The 21447-nt window shown below is 35.7% G+C and overlaps 1 protein-coding gene across 5 annotated transcripts in view; it reads right to left on the bottom strand.

The window, feature by feature from the left end:
* Positions 1-4224: 4224 nt before the first annotated feature.
* The window catches only part of TFDP1 (transcription factor Dp-1), a 47125-nt gene continuing 29902 nt past the window's right edge, over positions 4225-21447 (bottom strand). For 4 of the 5 annotated variants that reach the window (XM_067295539.1, XM_067295535.1, XM_067295546.1 and 1 more), the window contains exons 4-12: positions 19169-19275; positions 14038-14159; positions 12574-12739; positions 12237-12383; positions 9713-9781; positions 7772-7923; positions 7304-7470; positions 6660-6741; positions 4225-5562 (exon numbers count right to left, since the gene is read on the bottom strand). In XM_067295539.1, coding sequence (XP_067151640.1) covers positions 5415-5562; positions 6660-6741; positions 7304-7470; positions 7772-7923; positions 9713-9781; positions 12237-12383; positions 12574-12739; positions 14038-14159; positions 19169-19275 — 1160 coding nt within the window. In that variant the 3' untranslated portion in view covers positions 4225-5414. The remainder of the gene's footprint in view (positions 5563-6659; positions 6742-7303; positions 7471-7771; positions 7924-9712; positions 9782-12236; positions 12384-12573; positions 12740-14037; positions 14160-19168; positions 19276-21447) is intronic. The other variant, XM_067295549.1, reaches the window with a different exon arrangement.

Raw genomic sequence — 21447 nt, forward strand, 5'->3', positions numbered from 1 at the left:
TTCAGCATACAGTTTTACCTCCTATAGTTATAGCTTGAACCCTTTGTTCAAGAGATGTATAGTTTAACCATAACAACACATATTTTCTGGAAATCCTATTCGCCCAGCAATCCACATTAATCTTTCTCATTGTTTACTCTTTTCTAATCTGTATCACTTACTTTTTTTTTTTAATATTTACTTCTAGGTTATTGAATAAAAAGTTAAACAGAAGTAAGATTTTACTTGACGCAACTGTTCAGTCAGTGATAACTCCACAAAAAATATTTTTGATTCAGCAGTAAATAGTTCTTAACCCTTTACCATATGTGTTGATATTGTAAAATGTTTTTAAAATCAGAATGCAATAAAACAAAAAAGGCTTAAAGATGTCATAATATATCCACAGGTACCTTTATCAGCTAAAAAGTAATCTTCTACCACATTCATTTGATGAGACCTATTTTGTATTTTGATGTTAACTTTATAACCATCTTCCAGGCTTTTAATCTTAACTGACTCCTTTAACAGGTCTTTAAATATTATGTTCAGGGCTGATCTCAGGCTGTCTAGACTATACATAGACAGGACTTCCTCACATCACTTTGGAAATTGGAACTCTAGCATTACTTCAGTCTTCAAGAATTTACTCATCATTTCAAGATTTGTTAAAAATCAGCATCAGAAATGTAGAGGTCCACTCTACCTACCATAAATTACATGGGTTGCCTGTTTTAGAAGTGATAAGTTTTAAGGACATGCTTAATATTCTCTCGTTTCTAAGGAATTCCCTCAAGCTCGCATAATAAAAGAATGTGAACCTTCCTCAGAAGTCTCCAACCTTGTTGTTTTTTAACATCCTATAACGAAAAACATTCCATTCTTGATAACATTCTAACCCACCTGAGTGACAGGATAGGGCTGGTATCAATGCAATATTTACTGTTGCACCAAGATGTGTATATTGAGGTGTTAAATCTTTGAGCCTAGGTTTGAATTTCAACCTGTTCAATACACCAAAAATGTTAAGCAAACGAAGTGTTAGCAGAACACAGAAAAGCACTTATAAAGCTATTACATTGGTGATTTGCAATTAACAACAGTCTCTCCTATTTTCTTCCACATCAGGATGTTCTGCCTTTATCATAGCAAAGATGTGAACCAGTAACGATAAGATGATTTTCTTTGGTTAATGTTTTACTTGCCGGTGTTGGAGTACTTTGAATGCTTTTCTCTCTTGTGTGGACAGCAACTCTTCAATCTCCAATTCTGAGTGAAAGGACAGGCATGAGTTCCATCATAATACAGACGATAACCACCAACATAAACAAACGTTGGATGTAGAGAACAACTGTACATGTCAGTTACTGTCCTTCTTCAGTCTTCTCTCAACATCAGGTCTATTTGCTTCCCCTCACCCTAGAAACCTATTCTAAAAGACAACTTCTGCCTACTCAGCTAACTACCTTTTTCAGCACAGGAATTTGGTAACTTATGACAGCTTCTGATCAAACTGAACTTCTATTTAATCCACTGTATTCTGTTTCTGCTGAGTCCTGGGTATGTAGGCAGGCCAGATGATCCATTTGTTAGACCGTTCATGATGCTGATGCATGATATTTTCTAACAGTTTTTTTTTCTCCTTTGCCTCATAGGATCATAAGATAATTCAGGCTAGGAGGCACCTCAGGAGGTCTCTAGGCCAGCCTCCTGCTCAAAGCAGGGTCAGCTGTGAGGTCAGACCAGGTTGCTCAAGACTTCATCCAGTCTTTAACACTTGAAGGATGGAGATGGCATAACCTCTCTGCACAACCTGTTCCACAGCTTGATCTTCCTCATGATGAGAAAGTTTCTCCTTATATCCAGTCAAAACTGCTTATTTCAACTTGTGCTTGCTGTCTCTCGTCCTCCTGCCATGCACCACTGTGGAGATGCCTGACTCTGTCTTCGTGAAAGCCTTCTCACAGGTACCAGGAGGCTGCTATTACATCCCCCAAAGCCCTGCTCCCTCAGCCTCTCCTCATACAGTGAGTGCTCTAGTGCCCCCCCCCCCCCAAAAAAAAAATCTTGGTGGCCATCCGTAACCCAGAGAAGCTCAAGAAGAAAACTCAGGAGACAAAAAAAAAAAAAAAAAAAAAAAAGTCTTGGAAAAGTCTTAAGTACCAAACTTTGAAAATAATGATATTAAAAGTTGTTACTCCTATCCTGTCGGCTTGCCTTTCTTTTCATAATAAATGAATGACAAATAAGGTAATGCAAGGCTTTAAGAAAGAAGTGCATATGATACTACTTGCATCTTTCTGGAAGCAGACAGATCTGGAAAAGGCTCAGAGTTGTTAACTCTATGCAGTAGCCAAAACAAATAGCCTATTACTCTTCCCATGAGCAGAGAAGAGAGAGGAAATCCCTCCAGAAAACAGTGGACCATCTGGGAAAAATAAGTCTCTCTGCTTTCTTACACTACTGATCATTCCAAGCATGAATTTATCAGTGCTTCCCACCCACCCCCTCCTCATTTTTTTCCATTTTCATCTTAAAGCAGCATCCAATTTTCAGGTTTCCCATTAAGGTGAAGATTTCACAACCCACATATTCACCTATAAAAAAAATGGAGAGATTTATCTTGTGACAATTATCAGCTTCCATGAACATTTACTAAATGGTCATCTCGGCGGCTTGGTACCCTATCAGTCTTGTTTGTCTTTCCTTCTCTGCAATAGCTGTTCTTTGTTGAAGAAAGATTTTTAAAAGTTTCAAAGTCAGAGTTACTTTTCTTTAGTTAAGACAAGCAAATTCGTAAGTTTGACTGTGTTCGTTCTTTTTGGATTCCTTCCTTCTCCTACTTCTTAAAGTCAGCCTTCCTCATTTTCACTTCCTCCCTTCCCTGCTGGTCTCCTTTCTCTTTTCTCTGCTCCTTCCCCTAAACACTATGATCAGGTAATGGCCTGAAGAAATCATTACATGAAACCTAGCAAGTAACTAAAAAAAGTCAATAGACTTTGTCTTGTTCCTTATTGTTGCTTTTTGTTTCAAACTCTCTCCTTCCATTTCAGAGATTCATAAGCAATCAAAAGTAAGGCAAGTAACATCTTCTGAAATGTGTGTTTTGCCACATTTTCACTCCCACTTTGACTTTGTCCCATCTGAGGTCTTTTCCACTGACAAGAAAAAAAAGGAAACTGACAGACACATTCAGCCTTCCTTTTCCCCCAGCATCTCTCTACTGTCCTCCCTCACTCTCTTCTTAGGTCAATCTTAAATCATACACTGGCAATTTAGAACCTAAGGGAAAGCTGGAATAACCTCTTTGGACTGTCCAAAGGTCCTTGATAACTATTGTTGGATTCTGCAGATACAACTGCTGCTCAACAGCAAAGAGGATTTGAAGCAGCTGACTCAGCTGCTAGAAGAACATTGCTTCTAGCATCAGTGTTGTAAAGAATGATATGCATCTTTAGTGAGAAGCAAAGCATCCCCCTAAAAATGGGCTTCCCAGACCCAGAAAATTAAGTAATATGCTTAGTTCACTTGCATAACAATGCATTGATACAACTAGAAAACTTTCACTGCATATCAAATGCTCTGTAGTAAGCACTCACATCCCGTCGCCCACAGATGTGGCAATGCACAATCCCTCATAAAAACGTAACACACCATGTTTACCAGAGAGTTTAAGTGCATCCAGGAGCCATTACCACAGAGCAATTCATACACGGTAACCTGTCTTTGCAGTTGACTTCCTTCATGGAAGCAACAACTCCCGATTCTGGCAGTGGCCTGCAGAATGGCTGAGCCAGTTCAGTAACCTGTGCTTTCAGGTGAGAGCAGAGGGCATTATCTGACAAAAAGGCTTCAGGTGGGAGTATACAGAAAGAAGGTGAAGGCCTGTTTTGAAGACCTACAAATCTGTGACAGAAAGTCAGGACTGAGGAATATGGGATGAAAATTCAGGACAGTAAGCATGGTAAACAGGGCAGCTGGACTGGAGCAGTAAGATTGGCCTGGCACTTTGAGGAGCAATAGGATTGAAATAAGAAGGCATGGGAGAAGCAGGTATGCAGTGAATGATACTGTCTTTTCATCATCAGATACCAAGAGCTAGAAGGACAGATTATTAAATCACAGCACAGAAGCTGGGACCTCTACAGTGCAGACATAATATACTGAGACATTTAATTCCAGTCCTTCAGAGAAGAGGAAGGGAAATCTTCTAAAATAATCCTAAAATTAGAAAAACCACAGAGCTTGTTAAAAATGCCCATGCGCGTTTTATTAATAAAAACTAACAGTGCCAAGGTTAAACAAGTCAAACAATTATAGTCTCTTTATATTCCATAAAATATTACAGAAAAGTTTATTTGTGTTTCAGTAAAAAGACTACTGTCTTAGAATAGGCAGCTGACAGTATTTGTGCAGTTAATTGTTTGTGAATAAATTTAAAAAGACTACCACCTGCCCTGAAATTCCTTTTATAAAAATGAACTATTAAAAATGATTGACAAATTTTGAGTTAAAAAACTTAAAACATTCTCTATATTTAATTTCAACTTTATAATAGATTACAGGAAGATGCTTATGAAACAAATACAAACATTTGTTTCAGTACATGTCTTTATATGATAGACTTATAAGTATGTAAACAACTATATAATAAAAAGTTTCCAAAGTCTGCCTGTAAGAAATCAGGCAAATTTTACCATAAGCAATAAATCATTCCAAACCTTCAAGACATCTTACATAGCTGCACCAGCTGGCAGTAAACATTTGCCAAAAACTTGGTAATTCATATGTCCCAAAATACAGTGAAAAGTATATAAACTTGATGGAATCACAATGTTAGTTATAATTTAAGGGAAAATAAGTTCACAACAACATTTCTGGAATTTAACATGTAAAAAAGTAGGACCTATCTTTCTTGTTTGGTTCTTTGGACACTGCATGATTAACAAAAAACACTACTACATTAGCTCACTATCCCTCAAAAAATGGTATAATCAAAATACACTCCAAATAAATTGCCATTCAGTGTATTCATTTTCCACAGAAGGACAGCATTTTATTTCTCAATGATGTGTCTACATTTTCTTTAGCAAACTTAGCAAGAACATTTGGGGCAAAATGCATTTTCCTTCAAGTAAAAAAAAAACAAAACCAAAAACAAAAACCAAAAAACCCTAAAACAAGAGTAAATAAAGGCTCTGCATTAACACACTGGTATCAAAAACACACATCCACACCACATTTAAAAATATCCTACATAAAACAATCCTTGTTTGCTTATCAGAGGTGCAATTTCTAAATTCAGAACTGCTTACCAATATTTTCCTTGAGGGATGGGGCAAAGTAATTTGAGAGTTTTATCCCTAGAACAATTTATTCCTGAAGCTTGCTGAGTTTTAACAAAAAATAGTCTACAAGCAAAGGGCATCAGGGCATCAGTCGTCATCATCATTTTCATTAAAATCATCGTCATCATCATCATCATCCCCAACATAAGAAACTGGTGTTTCAACTCTAGAGCCACTGTACTGAGATCCATTGGAACTCGTTGCCAACATCCCATCTCCACCATTGGAAAAGTCACTGAAAAAAAGAAAGTCCAGTTGGCATTGATTTTTCCTAGTTTACTGTGCTCTTAAATATAACCATGTATTGACTCCCTACCTTTAACAAATCCGTCTCTGCTATTTTATAAATTCCTGTCTTTAACATATCTTTAAGTTGTTTCTTTCAAAAGCTAAAATAGCTGAAGTAATTTCAAAAAAGTTCTTTTTATGCGTCTTCCTTTACATTTAATATAACGATGAAATCCTTTTACAAGTGTCTTAGAAGTCTGTTTTCCATATTTCATCCAAAGCATATTTAGTGTTAAGGATATACAGCTATCTAAGGTCAGAAGTCATCAAGCAAAGACGACTTATGTTGCACTGGACACTTCCATCACAAGTGAACCACGTCTTTTAGAAAGCATCAGTCTTGATTCAGACTTGGAAAAATGAAGAATTTCAATGATATTTGATTCATTTTACACCTTAAGCAGAGCTCATACAAGGGCATCTTTCTGATTAATGCAACAGCAAAAAGCAAGTGAGTAGTGACCATACAAGGAAAGAGTGCCTTATACAGCAAGAGAAATTAGTTAAGCTCAGAGATGGCGTAAGAGAGATTTAACTTAGAAAGTTAAATAAAAGCTATAGTTTATGGTTCTACCAGCTTCTGATACTGTTTAAAAACCCAACCCAAAACTTTGTTTTAAGCTAAGCACTAATGACCAAGTGAGAATCCTGCCCAGATTATATTTTCAGGGAATTTGTTTTCTTGTCACAAACTCAAAATTAAATAGTACATTCAAAGATTAATACCCTCTAATCAATTTCTTTCCCAATATTTTGAAAAGATTTCTCTCATGACATATTTTGTCCAACTCAAACTTATCATCATAACATACAAAGCAGAAGGCAGCTTCATTACTTGACAAGATAGGTCCAGTTACTTCTCAAGAGGTACGAGTGTTGGTAAGAAGCACCACTAATTAAATAAAAGCAGTGTCTCTGAGAATAACCTTAAACACATATCCACACATTTAATCAAAACAGAACTGGTTTCATGGAGTATTTTATCACTAGTTAAGTTTCTCTGGTGCTCACAGATTTTAAAGCTAATTCATAATTTCATCTCACCTGGCTGAAAATCTTGTGCCATTTGATGCGGAACCTGATGAAGATGTGACATATACACTGCTGATTGATCCCTGAGCCATTTCTGTAAAACAAACAACGTACTTTAACAGTACTTCAACAAGCTCACCTAATTCACAGTAAAAATACTTCATCTCTTTAGAGTACAGAAAAAGGGCATTTCAACCAAAACAACATACTAAAGTCCTATATCCAAAATAGTGCGATTAAAAAACAAGCTAGTGTAACAGCAAAATTCAAGATGTTTTTAATGTGTTTTGAAAGTGAGCAAGTCAGAAATCTTCAGTCTTCTTATATATTGAAAACAATAAACAATAAATGAAGCTATGACCACATTTGCACCTGCTATGTTTTCCCTTTGCAGGTGCATCAACTGTAAATACTGTCCTTAAAAAATTACACACTGAAAAGATCTACTGATGTGGTACAACGCAAAACAAGTGGTTTTGTGAACAGCAAAAGCCCATTTCCTATGAACCTCTCTGTTATTTGTTCTCTCAGGTACTCTAAAAAGCATACACACTTGAGAACTTGTCATAAATCTACACCTCAAACTAGTGGATATTAACCGATTTTAAATATGTTCATGTTTTCTTCCTCAAGTCCCATACTAAAGAGTAACTAACCTGTCACATACGGTTCCAGAGCTTTGGGAACCAAACTCCTTGCAATTTTTAGGTCCTCTGCCGAACAGCTTCCAGATTCTAGCCCACAAGCCATTCCCATTCGTTTTAGTACTTCAATATCATCATGAATTTCAAAAGTATTGTCAAAATTAAATAGATATTCAAACCTAGAGAGAAAAATGTCTCAGTTAGCTTGAATTCCTTTATCTTTCCACACATTTAATTACACAAATTGCAAAAAGCTTAAATACACATTTCTGTTTATTAAAAAGCTTCACAAAACTCTTTCTATTCAATGTAAGTAAGTTTAAACCATCTAAAATGCATGTTTTCAATCAACAGTAGGCACAAGTAAATTTATTTGTATTTTATTTTCAACAAAACAAAGTATATGTACTAAAGAGTTCATGTATGGGCATAAAACTCGTAGCTGTATCAAAAGGCAGACAGAAAACTTTGTTAACCCACTTGTCATTTGAAATACTGCAGTCAATCACTGTCTTCTTGCTGGTGTTTACAATGATAAATGGCAAATGGATGACAGAATTGGAAGGCGGCGGTCGATTTGCCTGTTGTTCTGCTTGACGATTTCGCTGAACAAGGTTCTTAAAGGCAATTTGCTACAAAAAGTAATAGTGATATGAAAGTATGAATTTAGCAAAAATTCCTGGTTTGTTTTTCCTCTTATTAAAAAGCGCACATATAAAGTCTCTCTGAAGAAACTGCAGTAGAACTAGAATACCAGTTATTTAAGAGGTTCCACATTCATCTAAATGCTGATAGAACTTCAGAGTGTAAGACCTGTTCTGAATTTCTGAATTAGTAGAACATAACATTTGAATTAACTAGTTTACTTTCTTTGGAAATCAAAGTCGATCTTGATTATGAAAACATTCTAATGACAAAGACACAAAAAAACAACAATAGGGACATCCAAAAAACCTGACTACAGACTAAGATTTCCTCAGTAAAAAGACCAGTTCTTTAAAAAAAAAAAAAAAATCTAACTGCATTAACATTTTTGGTAATGAAATCAATTAAAAATTCCTTCCAAATCTTTAAGATTCTGTCAACCAAAAATCACTCAGATAAAGAATTTCAGCAATGGCTGCAGCAGGGAAATGCAAAGAACAGAAAACATTCAGCATATTCCTGCATTTTTAAGATGCAAGAACGGTGACAAACAATAGTATTGAAAAACACAGCACAGGAATATTTAATTGAGAAAAAAATGCATGTTCTAATAATTACATCAGGATAGCTGTGGATTCTTGACTGAGGGAAGAGATAACAATGCTTGGAAAAAGCAGGCCTGATATAACATCCTACTTCCATTCTGTCTACTATTTCTTGCTGGCTACTGCACTCCACAACATCAGTTGAAAGATTAATACTGTATTTTTTTTTGAAATGATATGCCATAAGATAGTTAACATTTAGGATCTAAGTGTCTGATGTTAGATTCCTGAATTACTCAACTAAGATTAGTGACTTTACTCTCATATTTCTTACCAACACCATTTTTCAGAATGCAATGTTAATCCTTTAAAGGTTAGCAAATGTATGAACTACAAACTCAAGTTTAATATTAAAACTGAAGTTTACTAAAATTGTACAGTAAGCCATCAAACTTTTAAGAAAAGACTTTTTTGGTTATGGAATCAAATGAAATAAACAGGAATTAAAAACAAAATCCAAAGCCAGCATAGAGGTTGATATAAGACATATATGAAATAACACAGCTGTAGAGACTGCTGTCCTACAGCTGTCTGTCCTTTCTTCCTGCACTGCCTTGCGCCCCTGCCCCCACCCTGTCCGGGATTTTCATTCCTACTCAATGAGAAATGCAACTACTAACAGAGGTATTCTGGTGAACCACCCAAATTACAGCACAGTGACTTAGAGAAAAGACTAATGCTTCCTATAGTACTCCAGGTGAAGTCTGTGGCAATTTGGAACTACTTCACAACCAGTTAAGCCACCTACACAGCAGGGGCAACAACATTCAAGAAAGGCAAAACACAGAACATTATGAGAGATGACCACCACCACAGTCATCCAACTTCAGATAAAACTTCAGTTAACACAGAAAACATACACATATGAGAAGTGAATGGTGAAATTCAGGGAGTAACGTAGCAACTGCAGTCCCTGTCAGCATAAACCCTGTTTAAACATGCTTGAAACTGCAAAAGAAATCATCATAACTCACTGGAAGGTTGCTGCCTTCCATAATAATATGGTCAACAACATGGTACCAGGTAAATAACAGTGCTAAATTAAAACTGCATATGTCTTATCTTGAAATTCATCTTGAATAGAAGTTTTGCATCCCTCACTGGGATAAACAACAGCAGGAATACAGGTATAAATTACCTTGCCCTATAGACAAGAGTACCTTGACTGTACCTGTAGAATGAGTTCTTGTAGTTGAGACTGTTTTTGCTTTATTCTTTCAAGTCTTCTCTGTTTCTCCACCTTAAGACAGAAAAAACGTCATTTGGTTCCTTTGTTTTTAAACAGCGCTTTATATGAACATTTTCCGATTCAAAAATTAGAGGATATCAGCTAAATCTAGTAGGTACAAAAATAAACAAAAAGTATTTCATAAGAAATTCATAATGCAGCTAAAGAATTCACTGTCCCAAGTGGCTGTGGATGTTAAATGCAATTATACAAATTTATGGAAGAAAAATTACTTGAGGACTATTAAATAGAAGGATACTATGTCTCTCTCAGGTTGTCCCTAAGCCACAAGTTACAGGAGAAAGTATCACTCTAACCTTCCTTTAATCTTATACTCCTGCCTAGATACCTGCTATTGTCAGGGAGTATACTGGGATAGAAAGGCCTTTGGCCTATTAACAACAAAATGATTGGAGTTAAAAATCCAGATGAATGCATTTTTCTGTTCATTTTCAGTGAGAAATTAAAGTGTTTTGCAGTTTTCACAACTGTGTACAAGTTATCATATGTAGAAAAAGGTAGGACCAAGTCCAAAGCTTAAAATTTAGGAAAATAAGTCAAATAACCCCATTCAAGAACTTTTACTGCAACTCACCTGAGATGTTCTCCTATCACATGCAAGTAAACTACTCTGGTTTTCATATTACTTCAAGATATGGACCTTTCTAATTGCTCCTCCCCGACCTTTTTGCACTATCAGGCCAGATTTTACCATTTCTGATATTCTACTTTATACATAGAGTAAAAAATTACAAGACGTAGGATGCTAAATACTTGAATTTTATAAAACAGGGAAAATCCCCTGAACTCCTATGTTCTCTTATAAATGGTTTGGCTTGATTTTTGAACAGTTTAAGGATAAAGCCAAATGATTTTAGCTGCTATAGTCAAGAAAGTTTATTAGATTTGACAGTTTGACAAACTGTATATTAGCTTCCACAAACTCATTAAAAATAAGTAATTTTATTACAAAACTTGTCTGGTAACATCACTGTAACTTAAACGTCAATGTAAGTTGCAGAAATGCAAACTAGAGTATTTATGAAACAATACTGGAGAAGGGGAGGAATCCTGAAATTTCCCCAACTCAACACATCTAAGGTTTTTTGTTGTTTTCAAGGCTGTATTACACTTGTGGCTCAATTATTCAGTGGTTAACAGAACTCCTCCCTCCTCTTGTGACTCCCAATTAGCGAGATTTCACCTTGATATCAGAAATCATCATTGCACCTACCTTAAATGCAGGAACTTTCACTATGCACTACTACATTTCAAGTTGCTTCTTTTTCTTCCATAGTAATATTATCCTATTCTTCTTAGGACACTATCAGTCATAATACTGAACTCAGTACAATAAGCAACGCTCCTTTTCTTTTGCTTCATCATTACTGGTAATATCATACTTGGTGAGACAGGACCAAAAAGACCAACTTTTAAACTTCCTCCAGCTGGCTAGCTCCCTATTCAGCATACAATACTGACATCTTTGAGCCACTTCATCTTCTACATCCAACTTGCATTTTATGTCCCAATTCTCACTATCTCAAGTTAACTAATAAATTTCACTTGGAGGCTATCCTGGGAGATTTTCAAAAGCCATTTGAAATCATAAATATCTTATTAAAGCAAAATTCAGATTGCTTAGATCTGCTGTATTTTCTTCATCTAGATAGCAATTACAGTGCTAACTGAAAAATCAATTATCAGTATCAAACAAAAATTTCCACAGAATTAGCCTTTTATAGATAGATTCCAAAATGATTTTTTCAGTTCTGCAGAAGGGAATTTATGCTTATTAAGAATAAATACAAAGACTCATTCTCTTCTGATACAGTAAATTGACTTCAGGAAACCCCAGTAAGTTTATCCTGCAAATCCAGTACTCTTACTCAGGATGCTTAAAAAACACAATGGACAAATGCTGCCAGAATTCCTGGATGTCCAAGGATAAAAAAAATTTCCATTTTTCCTCACCTAAGACTTACATTAAAGAAGTCTGACATCTTATGCAAGATAAATGTCAGAATTATAAATGACTTACAGAAATAAAGGAAGATTAATGTGAATATATACCGATACACATGCAATACCTATCAGCTACATGCAACAAATTACAGAAGTATTATATGTCTGGAACCTGGAAAAAAAATTTTTTCCTGACTCTTGAGCACCGCTATTGCAATGTTAGAATTATACATTAATTACTTTTATTAACTTTGAATCAGAATCATTTCACATATATTACAGCTCTATCACATAGCACCTATATTTTTGACATAGAAAGAAGAATTGCTTAAACAACCTGGAAGCTTAGATGTGAATTCTTTATAAAAAACAGAGTCAAGATGCATCCAATTAGTCTACCTTGCTAACTCAGATGATCACATGCATGTGTAGGATCAGAACATACTAAAGCCATGAACATTTACTCAAACACAAAGTTACTGTGAATTTCCTATGCATATACCTCTAAATTCTGACATTCCTGAGCCGAGTTAGTAGGTAGACCAATCCATTTGATTTCCTTCTTCTCCTTAGAGATAATGTTCATGGCCATAAGGACATTTAAGGCATCATAGACACGTCGTCTAATATTCTTCTGGTCGTAAGCCTGCTGTAGACATAGTGCATTAATCAAAAACATACCTGTGACAAAAACATTTGAAAATAAATGTATTACAGTAAATGGGTAAACTCTGGTAGTATCTGAACTGTTTCATTTAGCAGTAGGAAAAGAAATAAAAAGTCTCAAAAGAAATTTCTCTTCCCCCATTCAGTTCACATGTGACCTCCCATATACTTACTGATTCATTTGGTGAAATATGATTATCAGTGGTACTGAATTCTGCAACCAACTCGTCTGCCACCTCATTGTATGAGGTGGTTCCTTTTCTCTGTACCTTCTCACAAACCTTCATAGAGAAATGACGTAAACCCTTGCCATTCTTCTCTCCTTTTTTGTTCCGCTTCCTAAATATACGTATAATATATATTTTAAGAAGATTTGAACTTTGGAATATATAACTTCCCCCCCCCCCCCAAATACAGGCACACTGCTCTTAAAAAAGTCTTTCCTGTTGTTTTGCTCCTCACCCCTTCCCAGCATTTTTTTTCCTATGATTTACGGTAACTAACAACTGTATTGTCTTGATGCTGAAACACTTCAATACAAATCTATCCTTTTGGCAACTCTGCTAGGTCCAGTAGCAGATAATTTAACAATACACATATTTCTTGAATAAATCAATAAAGAAAACCCTGCAATCTTCAATACAAGAAGGGGACAGGAGGAAAAAGCTAAAATATGAAGAGTGAATTGCAAGCAAAAACTTTTTTTTTTTTAAATAGCCCATCTAGTTTGACAATAAGAAAACTAGATTGCTCAAGCGTTGTTCAATATAAGTCTGATACTGATTGAACAGATGAAGTCTGAAATTGGTTGAACTGAGTAAACATTACACTATTACTAAAATACAAACTGGACTGTCAGTACACAAAGTTGCTACAAAAGCTTCAAAGTTGCAGTAAATGCAAGAAGAAGCAGAAGAAAGTTTTCAGTTTATGTTCTAAATAAGAAGATACTCATATCTCTCCTCAAATTACAAGGATCAACAAAATTAGTATCAGTAATGGAAGCTCTCACTGCTCCATATCTGATTTCTCAAACAGTTTGAAAGTTCAGAGCTTCATAATCTCAAAGTGGATATCTATTTATGTATAATGAAACACAGATGATAAATGTAGTTTAAAACTTAATGTAACAACAGACCCTTAAAAACAAGCTTCCACGAGAACAGACACCAAAAGAACACATTTCTTGTACCTAATACTTTTTTCTAAGAAGAACTACATTGTTCTTACTTCAAATGATATCTCAGGCTATACCTATTTGGTTTGAAATGCACTGTAATTCTTGGAACTACATCAGCAAAAGAGAAATGCCAAATTAAAAACTGAATTAAGTCAGATGAATTCCTGTGTCCTTTTTCGGAGCTAAACTGTCTAGATGTAAACAATATAAGAACATCCGTCAGTCTTTAGGAAAAATAAACTAGTTGCTTTTATGCCAAATAAGGGAGTATTCATTCTTGTGTAACTATGCCTGATTTTAATACAGAATACTTTAACACTGGAGCATTCTTAATGAAAAGGTGAATAGAATGCATCTTTCACACTGCTAACCTGAAGAGTATACACATTATTACAGTGAACACTTAGAACAAAAATTGCAAACAATTTATTAATCCCTTGTAACTTATTTTGCTCACCCAGCAGACCAAGGAGAAGAATCTGCAGTCTGGTTCTGTGATACAAAATGCGTATTAGGTGTATGTGGACTTCCTACTACGATAGTATTTGGCGCTGAAGATCTCTGAGGTGTACCAATAACCTACAGTAAAAAATAAAATTATTTGGAAAATGATCATAAGTATTCCAAGTTATTCAGATGCTGTACTTACTCTTCAAATGATGCATTATTGAGACATGACTAATGCTTTATTTCTACCTACTTCTATTAGATACATTCAATTTATACCACAGTAGCACAAAAAACTTCACGCTACATATTATATAGCTTGACTTAGAGTACTCCCTAGGTAATAAGCATTTGTGTGTTATTCTTCCTAAATGAGCTTTACGTGCTTTCTGGATTTCTTAACGCTGTTTTACAGTAACTTAGACAAGATCAAAGCAAAGCAAAGAGTCTGAGCAGAGTATGCATAAAGAAGTTGCAATAAATTGTGGTTAAAAATATGAATATACGAAACAAGGAGAAGATCTGAAAATTAGAAGCATGGAAAAAAAAGCAGAGCTATTGCAAGAAGAGCCAAATTCTCTCTTGCAGTCAGTCTTTCTCACTACAGGATCAAAAACAAAATACTTCCTCACCTCTAATGTATTTGTAAGGGCCAACTTTCTCACTCGCTGCAGATTTTGGTTTTAGACCAATTTAGACAAAAACATTTTATTTTGAACATGCTATGAGCACAGATGTGGCTGACCACAGTGTTCCTGCTTACAGGTACATAGTTCTGAAGATCTGCAAATTTGATCATGAGTAATCATACAAACATTCATTCGCACACAGAACCACGCTCTCTCATCTGTGAAACTAGCTGAAGCAGAACTCCCACTTCTGCAGATGATGGTTTTTATCTCCATAAATGTAACTTTCTAGAGAATATATAGTTCAGAAAACAATGATACTGCATAATTTCTCATTTTGTAGAAGGATACACCTATTTCTCTTGGTACGTTTACCTCCCAGTAGGGGCAAGAGTTTGCATGCCTGACACCAGGTATGTGAAACAAATCTCAAATGAATCTAAACTCAAAACCACCTGCAAACCTCCTATATTCTCCTTTAGCCACATTCCCCCTCACCAACAAAATTTTACATTTCTTCCCCAGACCAGCTTCAATAATTTAGTCTTAACACAAAGTAAAATAGAAAATTTCAAAACCTGACAATGAAACTTTTCAAAAATAAAATGTCTTATTGTGGGAAAGAGCATGGCATGAGGGTGGGGGATGCAGAACAGGCACAGGGTGTGTGGGAACCAGCTCGCTTTCTCCCTCTGAAACACTCAAAGTTCTGCTATTGACAGTTCTCTGCCAACTACAGACCAAAACTTTTGCTATTTTTACCTCTAATGCTAGACGATTGCTACCAGAATGCTTTTAAGAATTGGAATAAACATCTTCCAGGCATATTCTAGATATATGACCCCACTGCTTCATTTTGTGCCTTTAGATGACCAAAATTCCTCCTGCAGACACACATATCTGATTCAGTCCACAACCCCTTCATTGATAGCATGAAGAAAAGTCTCATTCACCAAACATGTCAGAAGTCTATGAAGAAGACTAGCAGCACCAGCGTGCTATTCGACTGACAAAGATAATAGAACAGAGGAATGTTGTTAGCCACTTTTTATTCCTTAGGATGCAGTTACAGAGGCTGGAAGAAATGATTCCAACATCTTACAGATGCTAAAATTAGAGGGTCTCACTCTATTCCCTAGTTTTCCAGTTCTCAGAACAGCTCTGCCACCTCCCTGGTGTCAAATCTAGCATTCGTACGATTGTGCAGTAAGATGAGCGGCCAAGCCAGTACAGCAGAGGGAGTGGAATTACACAGCTGCTTCGAGAGCAGCAAACCCAGGCATCTCCTGCACTCAGCAGCATTTTGAAACATTCAGCAGTAGCAAGGAGGGTGTATGGAAGGGTGCACAAACTCAAAGGCTCATTTCTAAAGTAGAAAAGTGAAGTCTGTTTAATACATTTAAAACCTGCTCAGTGTTCACATTCTAATTCACAAAATGTCTTCAAAATAGCCAAAATCATACACTCTGTTACAACTTAAGAAAGCAGATTTTTACATAAAGGGTATGTCTCAGATTTAAGTTTATGTATTATGCAAACTTTACATAGTTCGGATGCAGAGAAAGCCAGAAATACAAGTACCACCCTTAAAAGTCTAATACTCCTCTTACACACTGAAAAGACTTTTAGTGAGCAAACATGTTAAGACTTCATGCTATTTTTCAATAAAATGGAGATATGAACTTATGAACAAAAATAAACTTATCCAGTGTAAAACTTTAAAAAAGAATTGCTTTAAATCTAAATACTCTCAGAGTTACAAATCTGAAAGATTCATTAATTGTCTTGTTTTGCTGAAAGATACATCTAACTAGCTTTTAAATATGGCTGCCACAAAGATTTAAAATTTGTACACATTAATCCAAAATGTTATTTCCTAATATTTGAATTATATACAGTGTTTCCAAACATGTTCATCAAGTTTTGTTTTCAGTTATTTCAAGGACATGAACGGCAACTCCAGAATAACTTATGAACTTGGCAATCAAGTTAAGATTCCTTAACAAAGTAGCTGCCAAAACTTAACATCCTTATCAATTTAAAACAAATACGTAGAAATACTAAGACCACACAGTCTGGAGTTTCAGAATCTTCCAAAAAAATTAGTATTATTAGTTTTTGTAATAGAAATATTAATACCCCCAACTTCTACTCACAAAATTATAAACAAACTGTATTCTGGAACATTTATATGAAAAGAACATTTTAAGAGTTATGCAAGTCACTGGAAACATCCTAAAATGAAAGGTTATGGATGAAATTAAGATAGTTTCAGAGAAAACAGAGGGTGGCTTTTTTGTGGGTGGGGGGGTAGAGGGAAGAAGAGAGAGCAAAAGTAGAGACAGAAATCTCTGCCAAGATGTTTCTCCAAAGTTTCCAGTTTTTTAATTAGAGAACTAGATTACAGTTCTTCTCCTTAGGCATCAGTAAGTTCAACACAGTGGAACAGCAAGACTTAGTCAATACAGTTCACTTACAAGGTTAAGTAGGGTCACAAGACAACTCATCAACTCTGTTTCCCAAGTAGATTTTGTTCACTGGCAGAAGACTAACCTCCTCTTAACTTTCAGGGTTATAGATGTAATTTTTTTTACAGTTCTTGCTATCCTTCAGAATTATGAAGTCAGCAAAAATTTATCCAAAATTTCTCTCTCTATACATAAAAATGACATCTCTTCTTTAGTGACATATATCTAAGCATCTGGTTTTGTACTGAAAACAGCCAATATAAACATGTTTAGATATGGGACCTCTTCATCATTAAAAAATTAGTGCTGAAAAGTTCAGAAAAAGACTTAAAGTGCTGAAGAATTTATGATTACATACACACAAATTTCCCATGGTAACTAACAAAGATTCAATTAATAATAGTTATTCTTTCAGAATCAAGATTTCTAATAATGTTACCATGGAAACTTGTTCATAGGTAATATAGATGAGAATTTGTCAATTTAGACACGTGATGGAAGGCATGACTTATTTTTTTTTCTTAAGACATTGAAAGTTAAAAAAAGGCATCAGAGAATTTGTCATTTCAATATTATCCCCCAGTTTTGGTACTTCAAGAAAAGATTTTGTAAGTTATCAGAAATAGTATTTCAATTTCAATATTAAACTTATGTATGCACAAAGCCTCACAATAATGCCCCAAAATGACCTCTGTGCCATTATGGCCTATGATCTAAAACAACATCATCTTCTTCCTACTGTTGGTTACTGAATTTAAATTAAGCTAAAAGAATGCCTTAACAACTCTAAGTTTCCTTCTTTGGAAATCTATTGACAAAATGCCTCTGACTAGAGAAGCAATTTCAGTCAGTCAAACTCATTTCACTGTAGTCTAACTTCCAAGTTGTTGCTCAAAGCAGTTAACTCAAGGAAATACAGCACAGTAAATAATCCGCAATTATACAGATACTTCATTAGGCAACAATCTACAGTGTCTCAGATGGAAGCTCAAAACTTAAACATAGTTTACAGTGTGATAATAGATCTGCAATTCAACTAAGAACATGGCGGGCAGGGGGCAGGCAGATGTTTGGGGCTTTGTGTCCTCGCCCCCCCCCCCCCCGAGCATGGTAACAGCTTGCTAGTATGCTTAATAAGCAGTTATACATATATACTGCCTATGGCAGAGGGACTAAATGACTTGCATAACTTCTATACAGTTAAAGCCATACACTTCATAGATTTAAGCAGCCTCTCTGTTATAAAACACTCTTTACAGCTCAGAGTTGGGAAAGGCAGATAGGAAAAATGTGTTTTCATATCGAGAAGAAACCCAAATACACAACATACTAGATTTTTGATGTTTAAGCATTACAGTTGCTTTCAAGAAGGGGATGAATTGAGACCAATTCATTCCAGAGGATCAGATTTTAATTTTGATCACCGTAGAAGTGACTTCCCTCACAGTCTGTAGGTTATCTATTACATTATTACATTCTTTGAATTCACTAATTTCATACAACTCACCAAGCTCACAGTAAGTTTTTAAGCAAAAGGATATTTCAATTAAGCGTTAAAAACATTGATCCAGAAAGCTTTTCAATTTTCAATTCAAAAAGTTTCCAATTTTGTTCCACCCAACTTCAATCTCAATAAATTCGTAGTAATGGACTTCATTTACACTTCTCTCTGCCAGGTTTCAAAATAGAAATCAGAGGGTCCCACTCTATTCCCTAGTTTCCAAATTCTCAGAACAACTTCAGCATCTCCATGGTGTCAAATCAAAGCAGAATCTGAAAGAGCCACCGATTTGAAGCAACAAGATTAACAAAGGATAAAGTTGCCCAAAAATCCAGATATCCTCAAGTTGATTTGACAGTTATCTTTGTATTTCTTTCCCCAAAAGAGCATTATCAAAAACATTTGTTCTAACATGTCATTTAAAAATTAGAAATATAGCCAATCTGTGCATGACAAATGATACTGAACATCAAGATACAATTCAGATTTACAGTGTGTGTAAGCAATAGTAAAAGCAATAACAAAACCGCAAGCTCTCCTTACCACTTGTTGTGCAATGTTGACATTAGACTGTCCAAATGTTTTTGGCAGGAGCTGTTTTCCAAGCGTATTTACTGTAGAAGGATGAACAGCCACCAGAGAAACAACCCCTAAAAACACATATAAATAGAAAGCTTCAGGTCAGCCATGTTGTATTAGTTTAGTAATTCCAGTTCCGTAAATACTGCCAATGAACTATCTGAACTGCATGTAAAGTCAATATAAATGTAATATCTATGCATTTGAAGCAAGAGAGACATTAAGATTCATAATATATTCTTCCAAACTTTCTTCTGTGTAAACTTAGAGCTCCATGATCTAGTATAAACATGTTTTAATTTCTTATATTCCAGTTTTTCTCTCAAAGCTTAGAGTCATGGGTATCTGATAGAAGGCATGGTCCCCTCTTCCCCCACTTCCTGCCTGGCTTAGTATTTGAAACCTTTTCCTGCACCAGCTGAAAAACATGCCCAATGCCTCAGCATAAGATAGACCTTTCTAAGGCACATCGGTCTATAAGAAATAGTTAAGAAATTTGGTTAGCACTGGGCTTTCTGAGAGTATATTCCCAACTTTCCTCTTTCTCCTAAGGGTTCCCTCCCAGCTGAAGACAGGAGGCTAAAGGACAAAAGTCTACAGGAACTCAGTACTTGAGTAAAAGACATGCATCACAGTAAGCCAACCTAGCACAGAAAGCTGCTCTCTTCCTGTTCATGAGTCAATCATGCAATACCACAACCATCATTGATGTGTAAGCAAGTCTTAAACTACATAAAACAAAAATTCAACAACAGCAAAAAAAAAAAATCAAGCCAAATATTCTTTGTGATTTAGTGCTCCACGCCAGGGTTAAAACATGACAACAAGGACTGACTACTAAAAAGACAGAAAAAAAATAACAGCTCAAACAAGTCTTAAAATATTGGAGGCATTAATTTTGCTGCAACACCTGTCATTTGGAAGTATCAGGTCAAAGTTTTGGTGGTTCTTTCCCTCAGACCTCTTTTAAAGAGGCCAAGAGAACCATGAGGGATGGCATAACTCCTATTCCTCCTTATTTCTTTCTCCTGTTGTCCAATACAGAGACAACAATTAAATGTTTTTACAACAGTTATACCAGGAAGGGCCCAAATCAGTCTTTGACCTTTACCAATCCTCTTACACATTCAGGTAGTCCACAGAAAGCAGGGAGCAACTCAAATCTTGTTTCTGAAGCTAAGGGACTGAGTTTAGAAAAACCCCTCCTTTCCAACAGGTGTGCGTTTCCTAGCTACCATTAGATGTACGCTATGACAAACTGACAGCTTCACACAATTTTGGATAGGATGGTGCAACCTGTCATTCTTCTGTGCATTAACCAATACTCCAGTGCTATTTCAGTGATACAGCAAATATCCAGTTCATACCACAAATCTGTTAAGCCTTCCTGTTCCTTCAAGTACAGCCATCACTATCACTGCCTTTTTAGTTCTTCCTCTCTGCAGAATGCAGTAAAGTGATATAAACCCCTCCTGATATTAGTGCTTGCAGATCTTCTGCTCAGCCTCCCTGAGGTCAACATGTCTTTTTTTAACCTCCTCCTCATTGCCTTAAAAGTGATATAGCAAGCTGAACCCTGTATTTGCCTCTCCTTTCCAAGACTAAGATTCCTCATCTATTTGATCTTTCATTTTACAGAACCTTTCCATACCTTTGATAGTTCTTGTTGCCTGTATGCTTTCATGTTCTCCTACCTTTTCAGATTTCTTTTTGCAGGGGACAGAGATGCACGCATTATTCATAGCAATGGAATGCCGTATGTTATTGTATAACTCCATAACATCTTCTCTATTTTATTCCCTGATCCTTTCTAAGTAATTCTTAATTTAATTTGCTTCATCACCACCAAACAGTGATATCATGCTTTCATAATATAATCTACAATGACTTCAAGATCTCTTTCCTGAGTCGCAATAGCTCACTTAGGGTCCTCATTATATTTGGTTTGGTTTTCACCAATTATTAATCCATGGGAGGACTTTCCCTCCCATTCTATGACAACTTAGTTTCTTTAAAAGTCTGATTAAGGACCTTGATAAAAGGGTTTTTTCTGATATCCAAGGACATCGCCTTGATTAGATAACCCTTATCCATATACTGTTGACTCTTTCAAAGCATGACTTTGAAAAGACATAACTTCCCTTTCCCCTCCCTCTAGAAAACCCATGTTAACTTCTCCCATTATCACATTTATCCATATGTCTACTAATTCTGTCCTTTACGCTTTCAACTAATTTGCCCCA

Source organism: Apteryx mantelli, chromosome 1, assembly GCF_036417845.1.
Source record: "Apteryx mantelli isolate bAptMan1 chromosome 1, bAptMan1.hap1, whole genome shotgun sequence".
Taxonomy (NCBI): Eukaryota; Metazoa; Chordata; class Aves; order Apterygiformes; family Apterygidae; genus Apteryx; species Apteryx mantelli.